Source organism: Ostrea edulis, chromosome 3 (genome assembly GCF_947568905.1).
Source record: "Ostrea edulis chromosome 3, xbOstEdul1.1, whole genome shotgun sequence".
NCBI classification, from domain to species: Eukaryota; Metazoa; Mollusca; class Bivalvia; order Ostreida; family Ostreidae; genus Ostrea; species Ostrea edulis.
This window is the reverse complement of record NC_079166.1, coordinates 71177740-71201960: the sequence shown is the minus strand read 5'-3', so window position 1 is coordinate 71201960 and position 24221 is coordinate 71177740. Positions and strand designations below refer to the sequence as shown.

Sequence of the window (24221 nt, the reverse complement as noted above, 5' to 3'; positions counted from 1 at the left end):
AAACATTCGCCCAAGAACACCACATTGTACATTACGGAACAGAAAATATACTTTCCGTTATGTTTTCAACATCCTCAATTGGTATTATGGGATTGAAAATATATGTATTATTCAAACAGGAATGATTGAAATATCCTAAATGATTATTGAAAACTATAGACTAAGTAATGAATTATTATCAATATAACCAGGATAATATTTGGAAAAAAATTTCCCCTAAAGCTTTATGTCGGGAGACATAAATCCTTACAGAGATGCATTTCTCGATATCATAAGATTTTTTACCAATGTTCCTTACTCCTCACGAACAATATTAACTACTGTGAAGAAACGTGAAACTTTATATGCATTGTGGCACAACAAATACGAGAAGGAGTGTAAATTAAATCTGGATTCTTTGAAAAATGCAAAGAACTTTTAGTAAACATATCCTAGACCAACAGCATTAAACATACGAATTTTCAACACTTTAGACGACCAATCCTTACGATACATTCAAGACTAGCCATTTTTTACATATCATAGAAAGCTGTTTCTTGAATAAAAATGGAACATGGAAAAATTCATATCTTGTGATTAATAATCCAAATTATTACTTTGTTAAACACCACTCTTTCTTTGCACACAAATACTCTAAAGTTTCAACAAATTGGTTTAAAACCAGCAGTTCACAAATTCTCTGATTGTTTTTACGATCTAATACAACTTGTCAGTATACTGAATGTTGTGTGAAGTGGGTTTTTTTTTTTTTTTAGACATACGTGTATCGTTGGCGTCTTATATAATAACAATATATTCATATGTCAATTCGATATATTTGTTAGCTGACCTGTTTCGATATTCATATGAAGCAGAGTTTATTCAAAAACTTCTACGCGAGAAGAAAAAATCTCTTGCTGTGGCATTCAATTCGACATTTAGATATATCGACGACGTTTTGACTATCAACATTGATAACTTTCATTCATATGTCGATTCGATATATCCCTGTGAGTTCGAAAAAGTCGTCCACTTCTGATTAGACATTTTATTGAAAGTAGACATTAACGGCAAACTGATAACTCAACTCTATGAAAAACGGAATGATTTAAGCTTCCCCATCGTCAACTTCCCACATTTATGTAACAATATTCTATTATCACCTGCATGTGGTGTTTATATATCTCAACTGATTCGATACACAAGAGCTTGTTTTGAGTATAGTCAGTTTTTAAATCGAGGTAAGCTACTGACAAACAAGTTGATGGTACAGGGGTTTCAACAGTCTCGATTGAAGTAAGCATTTCGCAAATTATATGGTCGTTATAACGATCTAGTTCGTCAATACAACCTATGATTGGGTCAAATGCTGTCTGATGTGTTTCATACCGATTGTCAGGCCGTTCTTGGCAAACTGATTTTGACTACGGATAATTCCGTTAACCTGATTAGATGTTTACTCCTTCTAGGCACCTGATCCCACCCTTGGTGTGTCCAGGGGTCCGTGATTGCCCAAATATATGTTTTGTATTGCTTATAGGAGTTATGAGATTGATCACTGTTCGTTATTGTCACATTAAAATTATTTCTGTAAATATATTTTAGTCTTAATACCATATAACTCGTACTGAGCCCCTGCCAGTTCAGTTTTTATCACTTTAAATATTCCATTTGTAACCTCAGTTCACTGGACCTTTAAACCGCCAGTCCGTGCTAAAAATTATATTGCACACGGTAGTTCAGGGAGAAGGACGTTAATATACTTCTCTCGTTATATCTAAATTGTATCACCATTGAATTCTTTATCTACATGGATGGCATGGTGATGGCAATTTTTACTTACAAGTTTGTCCTTTGTGGTAATGCACAACGTGGCCATTATGTAGAATTTTGTGCATTAAGTCTTATGAGTAACTAAGTGTTAGTGTACTTTGTATGTTTGACCAAGACAGTGTCATTATCTAAAATGTGATAATGAGTAGTACCGTATGTACGTGTAAAGCATCAATGCTTGTTTCATATTATATAATGTGTTTTGTTGGTGTATGCTGGAATAAGTCCTGTCCGCCTGTGTATTCCTTCTTGTCATTTCCCAACAACCTGCTATCCCGAGGAGCTCGGTTATGTGTGGTGTCCTATCTGTGGACCCATAAGACGTGTGTGTGCTTGAAGGGATGTTTCTTCGTAGAACACGTCTTGTAGCAGGGACGGGGTATGTAAAGGACAAAACAGTAGGGACAAACCAAGGACCGTTTGTTGTAGAACATGTCACAGGGACGGGGTGTATGAAGGACAAACCAGTAGTGGCAAACCATACCAATCAACATATTATTTTGATACTTATATCTTGATTATTAATTCCATTAAATATGTAAAGTGTTACAAAATTCTTGTTCTCTTTGGGTTGTCTATATGTAAACCGTCAATAGTTCAGCTATTCGTGACAGTTATATTTGCCTTTCATCCAAGTTAATTGGAAATCAAAGACACCACTGTGTCTTCCATATCTATTTTATGCTTGGATATTGTATTGAACATAGATATTAACGACAAACTATCAGTACAAATTTATGACATACGACTTCAGCTTTCCATCGTCAACTTATCATATTTGTGTAGGAATATTCCATTACCATTTGCACATCAAGTTTATTTCAGAACCGATTCGATACACGGAAGAATGTTCTTCGTTAATGAATTTTTAAATCGAGGTTGGTGGTGGTGGGGGGGGGGGGGGGGGCTACGACAAATTAATCGATGCGACAAGGATTTCAACAGTTTAATTTAAATTCAGGATTCGAAAAAGTGTATTGACATCATAATGGTCTAATTTACAGATACCTGCCATTATAGTAAATCTTGTCTGACAGATTTCATGGTAATTGTTTTCTTTATGCTGCTATTAATTATGGACTACTCCGTTTACTTGATTAGAATATAGGACTCAAAGGGGTATGACCGGTCAACAGGGGATGCTTATTCATTGTAGGCAGTTAATGCTACAACTGGGTTTTTCAGAAGTCCGTCTTTGCGCTACCTTTAATTTTGTGTTCTTTTTTGGGTATGTTACATTAATTGCTGTTCATTATAAATTTTTCATTTACAAATTCACATTCAAAAACCCTACACAAACATCATCTTTATTGATAAGTGTTATGAATAATGATGGCGTTGATATAGAACTATCATGATCCTTTGAAAAACGATCTATGGTTCCTTTGTCTCCAGTCCATAAATATTTGTAGTTAACCATTTCCCGTCAAAAACCAAGAGATATCTTCAAACATATTTACATGTATGTACATTTATTCATCAGATTCTAATATATCTATACAACAACAAAACATATAACAACCATCTACACTTATATACATATATCACAGTATTCCTGTTCGAGTCATGAATTATATCTTATTGATTTGGTGATAGAATACACAATTTTTGTAGCATTTAACGTTTTCTAGAGTAATGGGGATGGAACATTCATTGACAAATAATGTACAGTCTTCCCCGGATATATTATTGTTATTATCTATCATTATTATCTACTATTATTAAAATTTATAAAGCGCACAACTTTACCAACAAAAATGTAATCAATGGCTGATATATTTAATTCAGAGGACTTTATACTCAAAGTCCAATATACATGTACCTGCTGTTAAGCTATGTAAATATGGCGATTTATTTTACTTCAATATCAAGTTAAGTCAGTGTAACGAACACAGATAGTTCAATATAAGTGACTTCAATGTAACAGACATTTCAATATAAGTGACTTCGATTTAATAGATAGTTCAATATAAGTGATTTCAATGTAAAAGATAGTTCAATATAAGTGACTTCAATGTAACAGGTAACTCAATATAAGTGACTTCAATATAACAGATAGTTCAATATAAGTGACTTCAATATAAGAAATGGTTGAATATAAGCAACTTCAATGTAACAGATAGTTCAATATAAGTGACTCCAATGTAACAGATAGTTCAATATAAGTGACTTCAATGTAACAGATAGTTCAATATAAGTGACTTTAATATAACAGATAGTTCAATATAAGTGACTTCAGTATAAGTGGAGTAGACTGTAATTCTAAATTACAGATTAAGTTTTTCAAAGCACCTGCATTCGAGAGTTGTGCTGTATTTGATTTGGTGATTATTGTTTTGTTTTTTTCGTATTGACCAAAACGGATAGGAATTTTACTTCTTTGTGCAAACTTTAATTAGATGTGATTGAACTTTGTTAATCTTCAGTCACTTTAGTAATAAAAAAGACCCAGAAAGAAATATGTGGTCTAATCTTAGTAACATATTTTGTCATACAAAATTACACGTCTTTGCTATTGCAGGCATTTACTATCAAGGTAACTAAGTGAACCCTTTGATTGTCATTGTGCATTGATAGTTTCGTACCTCATGGTATTCGCTAACGCATATATTCCATTATCGGTCCCCATGGTGACGTTGCTTGGGCAGGCCGTTCTATGATGTGCAAGACTATTGTATGTGTTGTCAGATTCTTCTGCCACCACAGATGCAACATAATGGGCGTTTTTCCGTACATATCTGGTGAAAAACTTCCTGTTAGCAATAGAAATAACAACAAAGGCTCCAATGATGATGAAAATTCCTCCCACTGTCAAAGCAACGATGAGGATATCCACACTTGAGCCATGGTCTCCCCTGTCTGCAAGTCATTTATCATTTCTTAATAAATGAAGATAGTCGTGTGTGGCAATAATTTAAACATTCACTAAGCTTAATATATCAGTAGATCTAGTCAAATACAGTAAAACACAGTTAAAGCAAACACGTTTATAATGATTTCAAGCCTACAGCGGACAGATTGACATTTCCTATAGTTTTAGAGCTAATTATAAACTCATTGGATATGGCGAATTACGTTTATAATGAATCAAAATTCTTCATTCCTAGCACTTCGCTAAAAGCGTGTATTACTAAATACATGCATTGGATATAGCGAATTACGTTGATCATAAAGCACTATTCCTCATCCCTAGCACTTTGCTAACAGTGTGTATTGCTGTATTTTTATAATCCATCTTACCGTAATCGCATCCTGATATATGATTACACAGATCCTGCACACATTTGCATTCATTCTGACAGTCAACTCCATAATTTGGGTATCGACAAGACAGGGAGCAATTTGGACCGTAGTATCCAGTGTCACATACTGCAGAATATATATTATACATCACATGTGTGTTTACTCCTCTATCCAATGGATATCATCAATTACATATATTTTGGATATTACACCATGTATCCCTACGTAGCGTTTGACGTCATCACTTTCTTACGTACATTTTACATAGTACATAGGCTACCTTGTTAACAAACATGTCAGAGAGCGAAAATTCCAACAATACTTTCGTATGGGGGGTTAAAGTTGCGCGTTAGTGCATTGTGAATTCTTGAGGACAAAACATTATTAATAACAAACCGTAGAACTCGAAAACATTTAGTTAAAAATGTAAGCGAGAATAACATACCTGCCAACCAGATCATTTAGACAAGAGGCCCATGGGCCACATCGCTAACCTGAGTCACCTTGGTCCATATCAGAAGATTTTCCATATCTATTTGCATGTAAAACCGTAGTCCCTATTATGGCCCCAAACCTTCCCCTGGAGGCCATGGTTTTTGCAAACTTGAATCTACACTATGTCAGAAAGCTTTCATGTAAATGTGAACTTTTTTCGACCAATGGTTCTTGAGAAGAAGATTTTTAAAGATTTTCCCTATATATTTGTATGTAAAACTTTGATCCCCTATTGTGGCCCCATCCTACCCCAGGGGGGGGGGGGGGGGGCATGATTTTAACAAACCTGAATCTGCACTACATCAGAAAGCTTTCATATAAATCTCAGCTTTTCTGGCTTAGTGGTTCTGGGAAGAAGATTTTAAAAGATGTTTCCTATATATTTGTATGTAAAACTTTGACCCCCTATTGTGGCCCCATCCGACCCCCGGGGTCCATGATCTTAACAATTTATAATCTGCACTATATCAGGAAGCTTTCATATAAACCTCAGCTTTTCTGGCTCAGTGGTTCTTGAGAAGAAGATTTTAAAAGATTTTTCCTATATATTTGTATGTAAAACTTTGATGACCCCCTTTGAGGCCCCATGCAATCCCCGGGGTCCATGATTTTAACAAACTTGAATCTGCACTATATCAACAACAACAAAAAAAAAAAAACGAAAAAAAAAGAACCAAAAAAAACCCAAACAAAACTTTGACCCGCTATTGTGGCCCCATCCGATCCCCGGGGACCATGATTTTAACAATTTAGAATCTGTACTATATCAGAAAGCTTTCATATAAATTTCAGCTTTTCTGGCTCAGTGGTTCTTGGGAAGAAGATTTTTAAAGATTTTTCCTATATATTTGTATGTAAAACTTTGACCCCCTATTGTGGCCCCATCCGACCCCCGGGGGCCATGATTTTAACAATTTAGAATCTGTACTATATCAGGAAGCTTTCATATAAACCTCAGCTTTTCTGGCTCAGTGGTTCTTGGAAAAAAGATTTTTAAAGATTTTCCCGATATATTTGTATGTAAAACTTTGATCCCCTATTGTGGCCCCATTCGACCCCCGGGGGCCATGATTTTAACAATTTAGAATTTGAATTATATAAGAAATCTTTCATATAAATCTCAGCTTTTCTGGCTCAGTGGTTCTTGGGACGAAGATTTTTGAAGATTTTTCCTATATATTTGTATGTAAAACTTTGATCCCCTATTGTGGCCCCATCCGACCCCCGGGGGCCATGATTTTAACAATTTAGAATCTGTGCTATATCAGGAAGCTTTCATATAAACCTCAGTTTTTCTGGCTCAGTGGTTCTTGGGAAAAAGATTTTTAAAGATTTTCCCGATATATTTGTATGTAAAACTTTGATCCCCTATTGTGGCCCCATTCGACTCCGGGGGCCATGATTTTAACAATTTCGAATTTGAATTATATAAGAAAGCTTTCATATAAATCTCAGCTTTTCTGGCTCAGTGGTTCTTGAGAAGAAGATTTTTAAAGATTTTCCCTATATATTTGTATGTAAAATTTTGATCCCCTATTGAGGCCCCATCCGACCCCCGGGGGCCATGATCTTCACAATTTATAATCTGTACTATATCAGGAAGCTTTCATATAAACCTCAGCTTTTCTGGCTCAGTGGTTCTTGAGAAGAAGATTTTAAAAGATTGTTCCTATATATTTGTATGTAAAACTTTGATCCCCTATTGTGGCCCCATCCGATCCCCCGGGGCCATGATTTTAACAATTTAGAATTTGTACTATACCAGAAAGCTTTCATATAAATCTCAGCTTTTCTGGCTCAGTGGTTCTTGGGAAGATGATTTTTAAAGATTTCCCCGATATATTTGTATGTAAAACTTTGACCCCCTATTGTGGCCCCATTCGACCCCCGGGGGCCATGATTTTAACAATTTAGAATCTGCATTATGTCAGGAAGCTTTCATATAAATCTCAGCTTTTCTGGCTCAGTGGTTCTTGGGAAGAAGATTTTTAAAGATTTCCCCGATATATTTGTATGTAAAACTTTGATCCCCTATTGTGGCCCCATCCGACCCCCGGGGCCATGATTTTAACAATTTAGAATCTGCATTATATAAGGAAGCTTTTATATAAACCTCAGCTTTTCTGGCTCAGTGGTTCTTGAGAAGAAGATTTTTAAATATTTTCCCTATATATTTGTATGTAAAACTTTGACCCCCTATTGTGGCCCCATCCGACCCTCGGGGGGCCATGATTTTTACAATTTAGAATCTGCATTATATAAGGAAGCTTTCATATAAATCTCAGCTTTTCTGGCTCAGTGGTTCTTGAGACGAAGATTTTTAAATATTTTCCCTATATATTTATATGTAAAACTTTGATCCCCTATTGTGGCCCCATCCGACCCCCGGGGGCCATGATTTTAACAATTTAGAATCTGCATTGTATAAGGAAGTTTTCATATAAATTTCATCTTTTCTGGCCCGGCGGTTCTTGAGAAGATTTTTTAATGACCCTACCCTATTTTTACCTTTTCTTAATTATCTCCCCTTGGAAGGTGGCCTGGCCCTTTATTTTAACAATTTAGAATTCCCTTTACCTAAGGATGTTTTGTGCCAACTTTGGTTGAAATTGGACCGGTGGTTGTTGAGAAGAAGTTGAAAATGTGAAAAGTTTACAGACGGACAGACGGACGGACGGACGCCGGAATACGGGTGATCAGAAAAGCTCACTTGAGCTAAAAACTGATCATAAAGATATCGAATTAAATCATTAACTACAGCAGTTTAAATGAAGTCTAACAGAGAAATAGTTCCACAAATCTTTTGAATTCAACAGCTCCACGACGATTCTCTGAATTCGCTACCCTATTCCAATACACCCAAAACAATGCTGCTTTTTAAACACATTAAATAACAGGGGAGACACAAGCACAACACAACAATAAAGGATGAGGTGAAACAGCCATTGAAATCGGCCTTTTTCCGTGATCAATAAAAGCAATTTTACTGTACAAAAGTTTAAATTTATACAAAGATTCCACAGAAGATGGTTTCTGAATAGTTTTAATAGTCCCCTTTGTCATTTTTTAAAATTATCACTATTTTAAATCGATTGATTTTTAAACCCTATCACAAGCAGTTTTCGTCAGAGTACTCCTTCCTGAAAAATGATAAACAAAGTAAGCGGGTCTTAACACAAAGGACAACATTCAATTTAGGAATATGAATAGACTTCGTACTTTCCCTGTTTACAAATAACGTGACATTATTGTTTCGGTCATTGTAAATTGTGTTAGAATCATGCTTTTTTAAAATAATTATCAAATAGAAGCTATGCACGGTTTTTCCTTGAATACATATTTTGCAAACATGTATATATGTTATCGATATTTTCTTTAAATGCATGGTATTCATTTGTTGTGATACTGCTAATACCTAAACACGTTTAAAACTGAATTATTAAAAGCACATTCGGTCATAGATACCGCCGCTGAAAAAAAGAGGCCCACAGGCCTTATCGGTCACCTAAACACTAGTGAAAATGTATCACTACTTCCATGGGATATGAATCTATAAAACATTTCCTGTTCTGAATATCTAAGCTAAATTCTAATGTTAAGCAACAGTATAAAACAAGATGTGGTCTTAAATCTGCACTGCCTTCAAAAGTGCATACACTGATAAAAGGCTTTGAATAATAGGTGTATTAACATTAAAACATCAAAAGATATGACTAATTTGGACTCATCCTAAAGTCATAACCCTGGGTTTTGATTGAAATTCACCATTTTTTGTACATCCATTTCTGCTATTCCTAAGTATGCATTTAGATTTTATTCAGTATCAGCAAACTTTCACATCAATACTATATACGATGTTTGGCCTCACCCTGGGGTCAGAACCCTTACTCTGGGGATCATTAAATTTACAATTTTGATAAAAGACTACCTCCTCTATCCCTTTAGTTTCAATTTAGTATTAATAGCACTACAGAAGATGTTATTTAAGTGTTTTACACATAAACACTATATACCAAGTTTGGCCCCGCCCTGGGGTCAGAACTCCTACCCCGGGGATCATGAAATTTACAATTTTGGTAGAGGCCTTCCTGCTCTCTATCACCATGCATTTAGTTTTTCTTACACGTGTGCGGTTCTTGAGAAGATTTTGGAAAATGTGTCAATTTTGGGCAGTTTTTGCCTTGCCCGTAGACTCCAGGAGTCGGACGACAACCGATTGCAATAGGTCACCTCAGTTTACTCAGGTGACCTAAAACCAATCAGAAATTATTACAAATATCATTGTTATTCAAATAGTTATTTTCAACTAAATACGGAAATTATATGTAAAACTATCAATCGTCAAGATACGTTTCGTTCAAAATCTAATTATATCGTAACGTGCTAAATACTTTGTGTTGGTTTAGCTCCTTTATTTTTTGAAAGAATTTGCCTTGAAGCAAACTATTATAAATGTCTGAGCTCGTATAATTATTAATAAAAATAACTTGATTATTTATCTTTATGTTAAAAAGCATGTTCAGTATACGTGTAAATCTGTCGTCTTGGTTAATTGTATTACAGGTAAAATAATGGCCCGAAAGATCTACATGTACATGCAATGCGTAACATTTTGATAAATAAACCCATACTAGTACATTCCACTCAACGGAAATATATAATTGTTTAGAACATTAGATTCAGAAACACCAACATATTGTATATATATTAATACATTATATCTATAAATGTATATATATACAATACGGCCAACGCTGATCCGTATCCGGTCTTCGTAGGGACCAATAAAGGTCCCTGATTTTAATTTTTTCTTTAAATGATTTATTTGATATACCGGTATGATTGATTGAATATTTTTTAAGTCCCTCTCGAGAATATCTCACCCACATGGAGACGCCACCACTGCCGGTGAAGGGTTGCAAAATTTCGGCGTATGCTCGGCGTTTATGGCTTTTGAGAAGGGAGGGATCTTTATCGTGCCACACCTGCTGTGACACGGAACCTCGGTTTTTGCGGTCTCATCTGAAGGACCACCCCATTTAGTCACCTCTGCGACAAGCAAGGGGTACTGAGGAAATATTCTAACCCGGATCCCCACGGGATTATACCGGTATGTAATGCGAGATTGATGTAGATAAGCAATAAAATAGCTTTTGGACAGGTTGTTTGTCCTTACTGGTAAATAACGGTACTTCACACCGCGGGGGTGTAAATCTGTCCCACGATGAAATCCCACAGAGGGATAGTGCGGGAAGTATTAACACACCACGGTATGGTGGGGGTAGTGGTCTAATACGATATCCGCGTTTACCGTACTGTATGTATATATATATATATATATATATATATATATATATATATATATCGTATACATTCTCCGCGATTACTTTATACTCTACAGGAGTAACGTAAATGGAAGTGGGATACAGTTACTTCATGTAAACCTACATTTACATATAGCGAAGAGCTTTTCATAGCTATTTCTTCACTTGTTGTGTTAATTTGTGAGTTCAATGCAATTTTTGTGCGCGCGCGCGCGCGCGCGCGCGCGAGAGAGAGAGAGAGAGAGAGAGAGAGAGAGACAGAGACAGATGTTGTTTTAAATTCTATTTTGAAAATTCTAAGTGAAATATAAGCTGAAATAGTACGTGCATTAAAACAGACAACTTTACCTGTTGTAGTAGAAATTGCCATTAGAACAAGCACTGGCCTGGTCTTCTCAGTGTTTCTTGAAGTTCAACTGAGAAAGTAAAAAGAAATATAACTAGCGTATTGGTTAGTTTTGATAACACTTCGGAAACTTGTGCTGTTTTGTACTCAAATTCAACACAGTATTTGAAAATGTGTCACTTTAAGAGATAACTTGACTTTAGTGACCAACCAGCGACGTGCTATTGACTTTTGGAATAGCAAGTTCTGAAGGAAATATTAAGTTTAAATGTAGTATATCCTTGTTTTTACTATCGACAGTTGTATGTACAAGCTTTCGCCTGCCACATACAAGCACAGTTACAATACGATATAATTACTAATTAAACTGTGGAGTCACTCGTCAGGTGTAATTAATCATATAATATTCCTAGTCGTGTTTCAGAGAGTATTTCAAACGAACTACATATGTAATAACAAAATTCCTGGTTTCATTTTGTGATGGTTTTCTGTATTTTCACTGGAGTGCCTTTGTTTACCATTACTATTATTGTATTAGAGTTATTGCCCTTTGTACATGATGTAACAGGAAGGGAGAAACTGCAACGAACCAGACCAGGATTCAAACACAGGCCCCTGAATATCTAGTCAGGTGCTCTATTAACTGAACACAGACAAACGAATCTGTCTGACCGCTAAAACAACACAGCAGTTCTAAATAAGTGCTAGTTTTAGAAACGGGCAAACAGAAAAATGTTCCTCAAAGGAGGTCAAAACCTTTCAAGGATACTATTTTTATGTATTGTTTATCTCCAGTGTGAATCAATCGTGAGACCTAAATGTAGGTCAAGGTCATTCTATTTATAATAACACGTACAAATTGCATTTCAGTCGATCATTACATAGGAAATGGTCTGTAATAGCCTATTTTTGAAATAAATTGAATGAGTTAATATTATTTTTATGGTGAAATATAGCCTAATGTATCATTTGCAACTGTTTAGTCGTATATAATGTTTGATTGATTGATTGACGTTTTCCCGCCACACTCAATAATTTTTCAGTTATCTGGTGGCGCCCAATTTTATTGGTGGAAGAGAAGAGACCACCGACCTTCCGAAAGTAAACTGGGAAACTTTCTCACTTACCGGCGCGAGCGGGATTCGAAGCCGCGCCGACAGAGATGGGAGGTCGTGTGATTTTGAGCGCCAAGGAGGCCCCTATATCATGTTTGTCGCATTTTATTAAAGTGGTATGTGACAAACATGGCCTATTATTTGAGATATTCATTTTAACGAACTTTGAGCACCCATATCATGTAACTCACACTGTAGCCAAAAAATGCAATTGCTTATGCTTATGTTTTCAATATACTTGATTCATTAAGGTTTTTTACCACCGTCGGAACCCACGAGGTTTCTCTCCGTTAAACTGCATTGAATGCAGTTTAACGGTGAGACAACCCGTGGGTTCCAACGATGGGTTATTACCTGTATCAAGGATATGTACTGTCTCCTACCTCTGATGTATCCAGGAGTCTGTGCTTGCTCAACTCTTAAATTTGTAATGCATGCAATTGAGACTAATATGCCTTGAATAAGGGGCACTGTACAAAAAAGAAGATGCTCGTACATGTACACAGATACTCCGATAAAATATTTTGTAAATGGAGATATCACCTACAGGTTATTCTTCATGCAAACTATCACCAGGATTGGTTACAACATTGGTCTGTTTTGCTTGTTTTTATATGAGACAATCATCAATAAACGAATATTGAACAAGAGGCACATGGGCCACATCGCTTACCAGAGTTAACTTGACCCATATTTAAAGATTTTCTTTATAAATTCGCATGTAAATATTTGATCCCTAATGTGACCCCTACCTACCCCTGGACTTATGATTTTAAGAAACTTGAATTAGCTCTATGTCAGGAAGCTATCATTAAAATATAAACTTTTCTTGCCAAGTGGTTCTTGGAAAGAAGAATTTTAAAGATTTTCCCTATAAATTTGCATGTTATATACTTTGATCTCCTATTGTGGTTCTATTTGACTCCCAGGGGCCATAATTGCAACAAACTTGAATCTGCACTACGTCAAGAAGCTTTCATATACATTTAAACTCTTGTTTCTTTGTGGTTCTTGAGAAGATTTTTAAATGACCCCATTCTTATCTCCCCTTTGTAGGGGACATGTTCCTTCATTTGAACCAACTTAAATTCTGTTCATCCATGAATGCTATGTGCCAAATTTGTTTAAAGTTGGCCCAGTGGTTCTGGAGAAGAAGAGTTTTAAAAGTTGTTAATGTATTTTCACTATTTTCCCACTATCTCCCCTTGGAGAAGGATATGACCCTTCATTTGTACAAACTTGAATCCCCTTTATTCAAGGAAGCTTTTTGCCAAGTTTGGTTGCAATTGACCTGGAGAAGAAGATGAAAATGTGAAAAGGTTACGATAACGACAGCCAACGAACAAATTTCTATCAAAATAGTTCACTCGAGACTTCGGCTAAAGTGAGCTAATATTACATTTAGTGCACATGTGCAACACAACAATAGCAATATGTCAGCAAATTAGAAGATACGCCCCCTTCCCCCCCAAAAAAAAATAAACACATGAGATATTATCATGTGTGTACATATATACATGTGATATATTTACACAATTAAAGGTACATGTATGTAGAACTCGTGTTGCAATTTACATGCATGCATTCTATTAAAGAGAATCATTGGGTAGAAGTACAGAAAACCTAGAAGGAAGCTTGCACCAAAGTCCTGGGGAGGAAAGAGAGCAGAAGGAGTGGTTGACGAAGGAAACCTGGGAGAAGATAGAGAGGAGGAGAGAGATGAAACAGGAAATGAACATATGTCATGATCAACAGATGAAGGCGGACCTCAGAACATAGTATTGGGTGCTGAACCGAGAAGTAAAGAAGAACGCAAATCATGATAAAAGGCAATTTGTGCACAACCTGACAGAAGAGGCAGAAACAACAGCTAGACAGAACAACATGAAAAGAGTATATGAGATCAGCAGGGCCCTGTCAGGAAAGAGATTCAATCCGAATAAGCCAGTCAAGGACAAGAGCGGGAAAATCATCGCAAGCGACGAGGAGCAAAGAAGAAGATGGGTGGAGCATTTTGAAGAAGTCCTCAACCGACTACCACTGCAAGTAGTTCCCAACATAACACCAGCAGAAGAGCCCTTCAGCATCAACATCAATACACCAACCAAGGCAGAAATCATCAATGTCATCAAATCCTTGAAGAACGATAAGGCAGCAGGTCCTGACGGCATCCTCCAGAAGCTCTAAAAGTCGGAGCGGCAACAGCAGCAGAGCTGTTACATCCTCTTCTAGTGAAGATATGGGAACAAGAGGAAGTACCTGCCGACTGGAAACTTGGGTACCTGGTGAAGCTTCCGAAGAAAGGCGACCTCTCCCAGTGCAGCAACGGGCGAGGAATCATGCTGCTGTCCATTCCCAGCAAGGTACTCACAAGAATCATCCTGGAGAGAATGAAAGAGGCATTAGACAAGGAGCTGAGAGCAGAGCAGGCAGGTTTCAGGCAGGAGCGATCGTGCACGGACCATATCGCCACTCTGCGTATCATCATTGAGCAATGTGTAGAGTGGCTGTATCCCTTCTACACGACCTTTGCCGAATTCGAGAAAGCATTCGACATCGTAGACAGGGAGACTATCTGGAAGTTGATGCAGCACTATGGAATCCCACAGAAGCTCGTTAACATCACCAAGAAGCTGTACGAGGACTCAATCTGCCAGATCATCAACAACGGGAAGTTGACCAACCCCTTCGAAGTGAGGCAAGGCTGTGTACTATTGCCGACAATTTTCCTGATTGTCATAGACTGGATCATGAGAAGATTCACTGAGGGCAGCAACACCGGCATCCAGTGGACCCTCACCAAACATCTTGAGGACCTGGATTTTGCGGATGACGTCAGCCTTCTGTCTCACAAGTAACAACACGCCCAGTCCAAGCTAACCCGACTAGCGGAGGAGGTAAGAAAAAAACGACTTGAAGATCAACACCAAGAAAACAGAGGTGATTCGGATGAACAACCGACTCAACCAACCACTGCAGCTACACGGAAAGGACCTCGTGGAAACCGACCGCTTCGTCTATCTAGGAAGCGTGATCAACATTGATGGCGGCGCAGACGAAGACGTTAAGAGCCGGATCAACAAAGCAAGGATAGCATTCAACACCCCACGACCCATCTGCAACTCCAGAGTCCTATCCCAGCGCAGCAAGGTCCGCATCTTTAACAGCAATCTCAAAGCAGTCCTCTACAGATCCGAGACATGGCGAGTACCAAACACCATCACCAACAAGATACAGACATTCGTCAACAAGTGCTTGTGCCACATCCTCAACATCAGATGGCCGGAGAAGATCTCGAACGTAGACCTATGGAAAAGAACCAGCCAAAATCCGATCGACCAGGGCATCAAGTAAAGAAAATGGGGCTGGATAGGCAATACGCTCCACAAACCAACTAACAACATCACAAGACAAGCACTAGAGTGGAAACCACATTGAAAAAGGAAAGTAGGAAATCAGTCCTGGAGAAGATCCATCGAGAGCGAAGTGAAGGAAGCCGGAATGACTCAGCTGACGAGGGCAGCCCAGAACAGAGTCCGATGGTGTGATGTTGTTGCAGCCCTTTGCTCCACTTGGAGTCAACAGAAATAAGTCAAGTAAGTCAAGTCATTCAACAAAGATATGATTTTTTTAATTTGCATATACATGTATATGCATTTGATATGGACGTCATAAATCTTAAGATTTTCTCATGTAATACTATGAAGAAAGTCTTCGATTCAATTTATATGTTAGAGAAATAATGGTAATATTCATCTTCAAAATAAGGAGATTATAATTTAACGTACATTCTATTGTTTACTAACTTCTTTTCCATGTAACATAACTGTTTGTAATACTCTCTCAGAATAAAAATCATTGTATTCAAACCGATGCCAAACGTTTTTCCAGATACAAGATTTTTGCGATCCTTCAATAACTTCCCAGCAATACCATGGAAGTTTGAATTGCTAAATCTATATTTATCTGCAACGTTTTTGCGCATAAACTCCGTGAAATTCAATAACATTCAAATATGAAACACCAGTTGTGACTGACAGTTGGTTTGTTCGTTACCAAATAGATAATTTGTGTATGAGCTGTGGAAGGACATCATTTTTTGGATCATACAGAAAAACCACAATGTACATCCAAATGTAGTGATAAACCATCCTGACAAAGCTCTGCTCCTTAAATGAGTAAATGGATTTGTAATGGTTTCTGCAATAATTTGGTCAATGACGGTAAAATGAAGCAGGGGGGACTTGCTGCATTTTCCAGTCTGAACTTTCTCACAAGGATCGTGTTCGCTGCTTACTCTACGTAATTGTTTGGAAGCTGGTGGACCTGGAATTTCCGCTGTTTCATCATCATCACCACCACCACTATCATCACCTTGATACTGGTCTCCAGATAATGATGAGTTTTCTAACACTAAGACGGCTACTGTCTGATTTAACAATATATCCACATAGCCGTGCCAAGTTTCATCTGAAGCTGTAAAATACAAGGTCTCTAATCAATTATCTACAACTTAGCATGGCAATTAACATAACAGGCAAGGCCATTCAGGGGACATAATTAGGGACAGAAAAAAATTACACAAGTTCAACACAAAGTGTTATGTCAATTGCATCGTCCTGAAATATTAAAATTAAAATTTGCATTGGGATTAAAGTAACATTACTAGTGGGATATTGCTGATTATTGGTCTATTTAACAAAGAATAACAATAGGTCACCTGAGTCACTTAAGATGACCTAAAAAGGTGAAATTGTAAAAAAAAAAAAAAAAAGCAAGGAGAACAACACCACGCTGCTGACATTGCCAATGCTGCTGACACATAATGAACAAATTTTGTTCAGGAAAGTTGATTGGTTGAATATCATTTAACGACCCTTTTGAAAATATTTCATTCAAATGGAGATGTCACCAATGCTGGTGAAGGGCTGCAAAATTTAGGCCCATGCTCGGCACTTATGGCCTTTGAGCACTTAATTGTGTCACACTTGCTGTGATACGGGGCCTTGGTTTTTGCGGTCTTATCCAAAGGACCACCCCATTTAATTACCTCTCATTCAAGCAAGGGGTACTGAGGACCTCTTCTAATCAGGATAGCTTCAGGTCAGCTAAGACTCACACATCATCTTACTGAATGTTGTACATCCAGTCGGGATTTTCTGTTTACAATCTCGCAATTGACATGGGCACTCATTGGGTAGATTCTTAGTTCTATCGTTAATCTCATGATTTTTGCCTGGTATCAGCTGAGAAAATATTTGGAGTCCTATTACAGTTGCCAACTCTGTCTCGTCAGTTCCTAATTTTCTCAACGGAGATACTGCTTTCTGGCGAGACTCTATATCTGTTAAAAGTCATTTATATTGCTGTATCATTGTAGCAAACAAGAAATGTTTTAGAAACATATATCCCCCCTTGTCACAATACATATGTATGTATCATAAAACATCAACTTAAAATTTAATATGCCTTTAATGTTTGTGAAAAATATGGTTGTCTACTAGTCAGGGGCAAACACAATAACAAGTACTGAGCAGACATTTTCAAATAACCATACAATCATCTGATTCATGACACCACTGACATAAATATAGCTTGAAAATCAATATGAACATCCATTTTTTAAGGGGTACCAGTGTACCAAGTTGGATGTATGTTATGCAAAGCAAAGGTTCACAAGATAATTGAGTGGACAGTATTTTCTCGTGCCAAGAGTCATATGACCATTGTCCGTTGACCTTGTGACCTTAAAATCAGTAGATAAATCCTACTCCTTAGGACATAGCAGTGTATCAAGTTGGATGTCTGTCAAACAAAGTGTAAATTCTCAAGATAATAGGCAGATATTTAGAGAAGATTACACCCTTGATCTTCAACGTTAAAAAATTAGCAGGCGTCATCTACTCTCTAACAAGTTTTAATGTGTTTCAAGTAAATGGTTCCTATATTGAGCAAACAACATTTGGTCTCAAGACCATAAATGGAGAATAGACTTATAAGTCTAAATTTCAAACCCAGCTAACTTATAAAATGATTTTCATAAACAAATAAAATTGTCAGTATGCATTGTATGTTTGCATTTGAAGTTTTATACACCTGCAGGTTTTTTTTTAATTTATGCTAGATAAATCTTAAGATATAAGTACTCAAAATTTTGCCTTAATCTTCTTCTTAGTTTATGGTCTTTAGGCCTGGTTTACTGACCGATGGACAGACAACAGGTGTATACCAATTCACAACCCTTTTTCAGGGAAAGTATAACACAATATATCTCATTATTAATTACTAGTTAACTTGACCATGTTGACTAATCCCTAACTGCCCCTATCCAATTAAGTAAAACGGCAACACAGACCCATCTAGATGACAGGTGTGTGCAATTACTATTGCCCGATATTACTGTTCTTGGAGGTAAAACAAGCATTTAAAATACTACTATGCAAATAGCCTGTTGAGTTAAACATGATTTCAAACTCAGAGGTGTTTCTCAAAATAGAGATAAATGAGACTGACAATATCGTGGTTCCACCTTATCCCAGGGTATCATGATTTGAACAAACTTTAAACCTTCCGTGTAAATTTCTGGTCCAGGGGTTCTTAAGAAGATTTTTAAAGACTTTTTCCTATGCATTCGCATGTAAAACTTCGATCCCATATTGTGACAGGGCTAGAAATAATTCTTTTTGTTCAATGGTCACTTAATCAACTTAAATGTATACTGTCAATTCATAACTTTTACTGTCTCGTCGGATCAGTGGATATGGAAATGACTGACCCAATTTTCATGATTAGGTCTAGTATCTTGTTTATTCAAACTAGCATCAACAGCGGGTTTAAAACACACCATAATCGTACTATTCTTATTCATGTTTTTACTTAAAGATGTAGAATAGAGTCGGTATCATCTTCACCTTTCTTGTCTTTTGTTAAAGTGTAATGTCACCGAAGTATGAAAATAATTAAATATCTAAACTACATTGTCTTACTTCATAGTACAACTTGACAAAAAGTTAATTTGCATGTGAAAGTTTAACCTGCACACATACACGTATAATATAAACTAGCCTGAGTGTTGAGAAATTTTGATAAGTGTTAAAATTAATAACTTGCGTGAAGGGCACACGGTCTTTACAAACCACTAACCCAAATCCATAATTCATCGGCCCCGGACCATCAATTATTTCGAGCCCTATGTCGCCCTAATCTCGGGGACCATGATTTCAACAAACTTGAATCTGCATCACGTCAGACAGCTTCCATATAAATTTCAACTTTTCTTGCCCAATAGTTGTTGAGCAGATTTTTAAATGACATACCCCACCCTATCTTTGCCTTTTCACGATTATCTCCCCCTTTGAATGAAGTATGACCCTTCATTTGATCAAATTCAAATAACCTTCAGTCCTTCACTCAAGGATCATTTGTACCAAGTTTGATTAAAATTGGCCTGCTGACTGTGGTTCTGGAAAAGATGAAAATAGGAAAGTTTACGGAACAGACGAATGGACAAACAATAGACAAAAGTTCACTTGAGTTTTCAGCTCAGGTGAGCTAAAAAATAGATTTTTGAAAATTACTTGAGTTTACATGTACTAGTAATGGGTGGTGACCCATGCATGAAACAGGTGCTTGCAGATTTATAAATACATGTGTAATCTAATTTTAGAATACGTGTTAAGTGTAGTTGAGTGCTAATGTAAATCTTCATATACAATATGTATGTGTCAGCATATTTTCTTGCATATAGATGAGTGTAAATATGAAACTAATACACATGGACAGTTACTGAAGATATTCATTTGAAAACATATGTACATAGTCCAGGAAAAGGTCTGTAGATGAGAGGGAAGGTGGATGGCCCCATTTAAGAAGGGCAGACCAAGTTCCTCACTGTGTACAGTTCTAAATCCCCTCGCACGGTACTTGGATGGGGTTTTGGTGTTATGGATATTTCGCTCAAATGAGAAAAATTTAAAGTGACAAAGGTACACCTGCTCGGAGCATGTTCTGTGTACCAGTATTCAGTGTGTAGGGGTTACATGTAATTTATTAATTATTATTAATTAATGGTCATATATTATTACCTACACAAAGATGATATACAAGTATTGACATAAAGGGGAAATAGGATGCTTCATTGGTTTACCATTCAACCTAATTTTGATGTATAGTATAATACCCCTACCCACGTTTCAGAATTAAAAAAAAAAGCTGTCCACTGCCACGAACAGTTATTTTACTACCTTTTGATACCCTAATCATTATGTTTGTTATTGTATTTGTCGTCCTAACTGTCCTAAGTATGAAACGTCAAAACCTATACTTACTTCGTAGAAACTTCCTTAAACACTCTACGTGTGGTTTACACTACACTGGTGCAGCACATACTCTTATTCTCTTTAGAGAAGCCGAGAGGCATAGCCTTCAACGACTTCTCTTCTCAAGCATTCATGTTTTGATTCTGGAAAACGTGTAAATGCCGGAGTCGGTGACGGTTTATACTTCGACCGACGTTTCGACTCAGATGTGCCTGGATTTACGAAATAGACAACTTTTTTTCGAACATTTAACAGTAATGCACAAAACTGTCACAAGGAAATCAAAACTTGCTTGCTTTTAATCCATTTTCAATATGTCCCCTGTCCCGGGTTTACGTTAACTGGTCTTTGGAGTTGTCACAATATGGGACCAGTTAAGAGAAAAGCAGACTGACATAATCAGAGTTGTGATTTAAACCCGGGACAGAGGCATGTTTCGAATGGATTTAAAAGCAAGTAAGTATTGATTTCCTTGTGATAGTTTTGTGCATTACTGTTAAATGTTCGAAAACAAGTTGTCCATTGCGTAAATCCAGGCACATCTGAGTCGAAACGTCAGTCGAAGCATAAACCGTCACTGACTCTGGTATTTACACGTTTTCCAGAATCAAAACATGAATGCTTGCGAAGAGAAGTCGATGAGGGCTATGCCTCTCGACTTCTCTAAAGAGAATACACATACTGCATTCACAGCCAACTCCTGAATCAACTCCATATTCAATAAATTCTCAAATCTGATAATTTGTTGGTCAGTTTCTTTTTCACAATATTCATACATCTGTTCGCATTGTTTCTAAAATGAAAGTAAAAATGACACTGGTTTGCAAACGTTGCACAATAATAGAAAATGGTTTTTTTAAGTGCTTTCTTCAGGTTGGGAACACTTCCCCTATAGCGAGATATTCTCGCTAAAACGCGATTATCCCTCTTTAGCAAAAAATAAACATTACCATAAACAGGTGTTTTGACGTCTTTATTGAAAATAATGGCAAATCCCGAGCAACGCGGACTAAGTGCGACACGCACTCAACATGATGTGAATTGTTTCTATGAAATTGACAACATAGTCAAGAAATCGCATATCAAAGTTGCTGCGTAAGAGGGAAGCAGTCTGAAATCCAATACACATTGTGAGTGTTTTTGTTTTGATTAATATATTTGCAGAAGTATCAGACATTTTAGCACTTTTTCTTCTTTTCACGTGAATCACGAAGAGATGTACTCCACGGGTGTTTTTCTCGGTTGTACGGGATATATTTATTCTCGCTAGAGAGGGATAATCGCGTTTTAGCGAGAATATCTCGCTATAGGGGAAGTGTTCCCAACCTGTTCTTCTCTCAAAATAATTTGAAGAATTTTCTCTTCTTCCGAGTCCTGAAAATTTGCTAACCCGTTTGATATATGATCACTACTTGTGTTACTACTACCAATGTTTACACACATCTTGCAATGAGGGTAGTCGCTCAATTCGCAATGGCATGAAGTGGCCAAATTTAAGTAAATAAGTTTATCGCTTACATCGAGTCGGGTTCGGGATTTCCTATATGACTTGAAATAAGAATTTACTGTTTACATTGAGCCAGGAAAAGAACCACTGTACATACTTTTTAGTCAGGTGACGTACTGCAATTGGTTGTCGTCCGTCATCGTGCGTTAACAGATGGAAAAAGGGACATAAATTGTAAATTTCAGGATTCCAGCACCCCTGGGGCCTTAGGGGCGGGGCAAAAACTGACTAATTTTCAAAAAAAAAAAAAATTCTTCTCAAGAACTGCATATGTGTAAGAAAAACTAAATTCATGGTGATATAGAGCAGGAAGGCCTTGTAAATTTCAAGAACCCCGGGGTAGGAGTTCTGACCTCAGGCAGTGACCAGACATGGTAGATGTACATGTGTAGTGTTTATGTATAAAACATTAAAACAACATCTTCTTTAGTGCTATTGATAATATGTTGTACAGCGTGACCGTTGAAACGAGCGAAGCCCATTAACATCTTGCAACACAATTTATAGACATTGTATCCGCCTCTTCATTGAACGCGGGAAATATAACGCGGTGGATGTAAACAGTTATATTGTGACGTCAAATTAGCTGCAATGTTTTTTCTTCTTCTTCTCTCAAACCAAGCAAAAACAAAACGTTTGAAGCTATAAGAAAGCTTGTCTGGAATTTAAAAACGTTTATGGTACTTTCTAAACAATCTAATTATTTTAATCACGGGTTTTTTCCATGAAGTATACCGCAGTGACGGTGATATTTTTCCAGAAGCATAATGGGTAATACTCATCTTTTTTCATCTGATGAAGAGCAAACCACGTGACTCATATGTCATTCGCTCGCTACTATATTGAAACTAAATAGATATTTAGAAAAAACAGGTAGCCCTTTACCAAAACTGTAAATTTGATGATCAAACGGGTAGGGGTTTTGGTATCATAGTGGGGCCAATTACATGTAAAATGTCAGTTATTAAAGGTGTGAACTTCTTGATAACTACCATTCCAATTCTTTTCATATTTGTTATGAAGCATCTTTGGAACAAGGGACCATAAATTATAAAGTTCAGGATTCTTACACCCCATGGACCTTAGAGGCGGGACAAAAACTGCCCAAAATTGACAATTTTTCAAAAATCTTCTTCTCTATAACCCCACATGTTTCAGAAAGATAAATACATTAAAAGATGTAAAGCGGGAAGGATTCTACCAAAATTGTAAATTTCATGATCCCCGGGGTAGGGGTTCTGACCCCAGGGTTGCACCAACCTTATTATATAGTGTTTATGTGTAAGTTTGCTGCTACTGTATAAAATCTAAATGCATACCAAGGGAAAGCAGAAAAAGATGTACAAAAATGGTGAATTCCACAACCCAGGTTTTCACTCTAGGATAGGTCAAAATTAGTCATATCTCTTAATGTTTATACACCTATTGTATAATGTAAAGCCTTGCATCAGTGTATGCATTTATGAGTACATTGAAGTTGTAAGAACACATCTTGTTTTATAGTTTTGCTGAATGTTAAAATGTAGCATAGGTAGAGATATTCAGAACAGGAAACTTTCTAAATTTCATAGCCCTTAGAAGTAGTGATAATTTTGCATTTGTATTCAGGTGACCGTTAAGGCCTGTGGGTCTCTTGTTTACACTTAAACAAGGATGCATTTTGTCAAAGCATTTTGATAATTATAGCGATGATTTAAAAAGAAAGATATGATAAGAAAACAAAAGTGTGTATTGTTTATTTTATTCAGCTGCAAGCAAATTTCCAATTTTTTAGCACACATTTCCCCCTCACTACTCTCTTAATAAACAAGTTTACCTCTATATTGCGCTTTTATATATGCTTATGACGGAGTGGTACTTCACGCCATTGCACTTCTATACATGTATACCTAATACAGAGGGGTACTTAAAATTCACGGAAGGATATTTCACGCACGCCAATTATATGTGGGCTTAAATTATGTTTATCTAGTAGACGTACTTAATCATCGCCATCACGATGTATGAATCATGTGTGAAAAGAATACCAATTCATTTCCCACACACCTCAATACTAACCTT

The 24221-nt window shown here is 36.8% G+C and overlaps 2 protein-coding genes across 2 annotated transcripts; both read right to left on the bottom strand.

The window, feature by feature from the left end:
- Positions 1–3263: 3263 nt before the first annotated feature.
- Positions 3264–11391, bottom strand: LOC125675318 (uncharacterized). Its single transcript, XM_048912848.2, has 3 exons — positions 11223–11391; positions 5053–5181; positions 3264–4671 (listed from the first exon to the last, which is right to left on the bottom strand). Exons 1-3 carry the CDS (start codon positions 11242–11244, stop codon positions 4373–4375), a joined length of 450 nt encoding a protein of 149 aa, XP_048768805.2. The 5' UTR covers positions 11245–11391; the 3' UTR covers positions 3264–4372.
- A 4662-nt stretch (positions 11392–16053) lies between these two features.
- Positions 16054–19488, bottom strand: LOC125676259 (uncharacterized). The gene is made up of 3 exons (XM_056161006.1): positions 19479–19488; positions 17467–17679; positions 16054–16835 (listed from the first exon to the last, which is right to left on the bottom strand). The coding sequence occupies exons 1-3, from the start codon at positions 19486–19488 to the stop codon at positions 16345–16347; spliced, it is 714 nt and encodes a 237-aa protein (XP_056016981.1). The 3' UTR covers positions 16054–16344.
- Positions 19489–24221: the final 4733 nt, after the last annotated feature.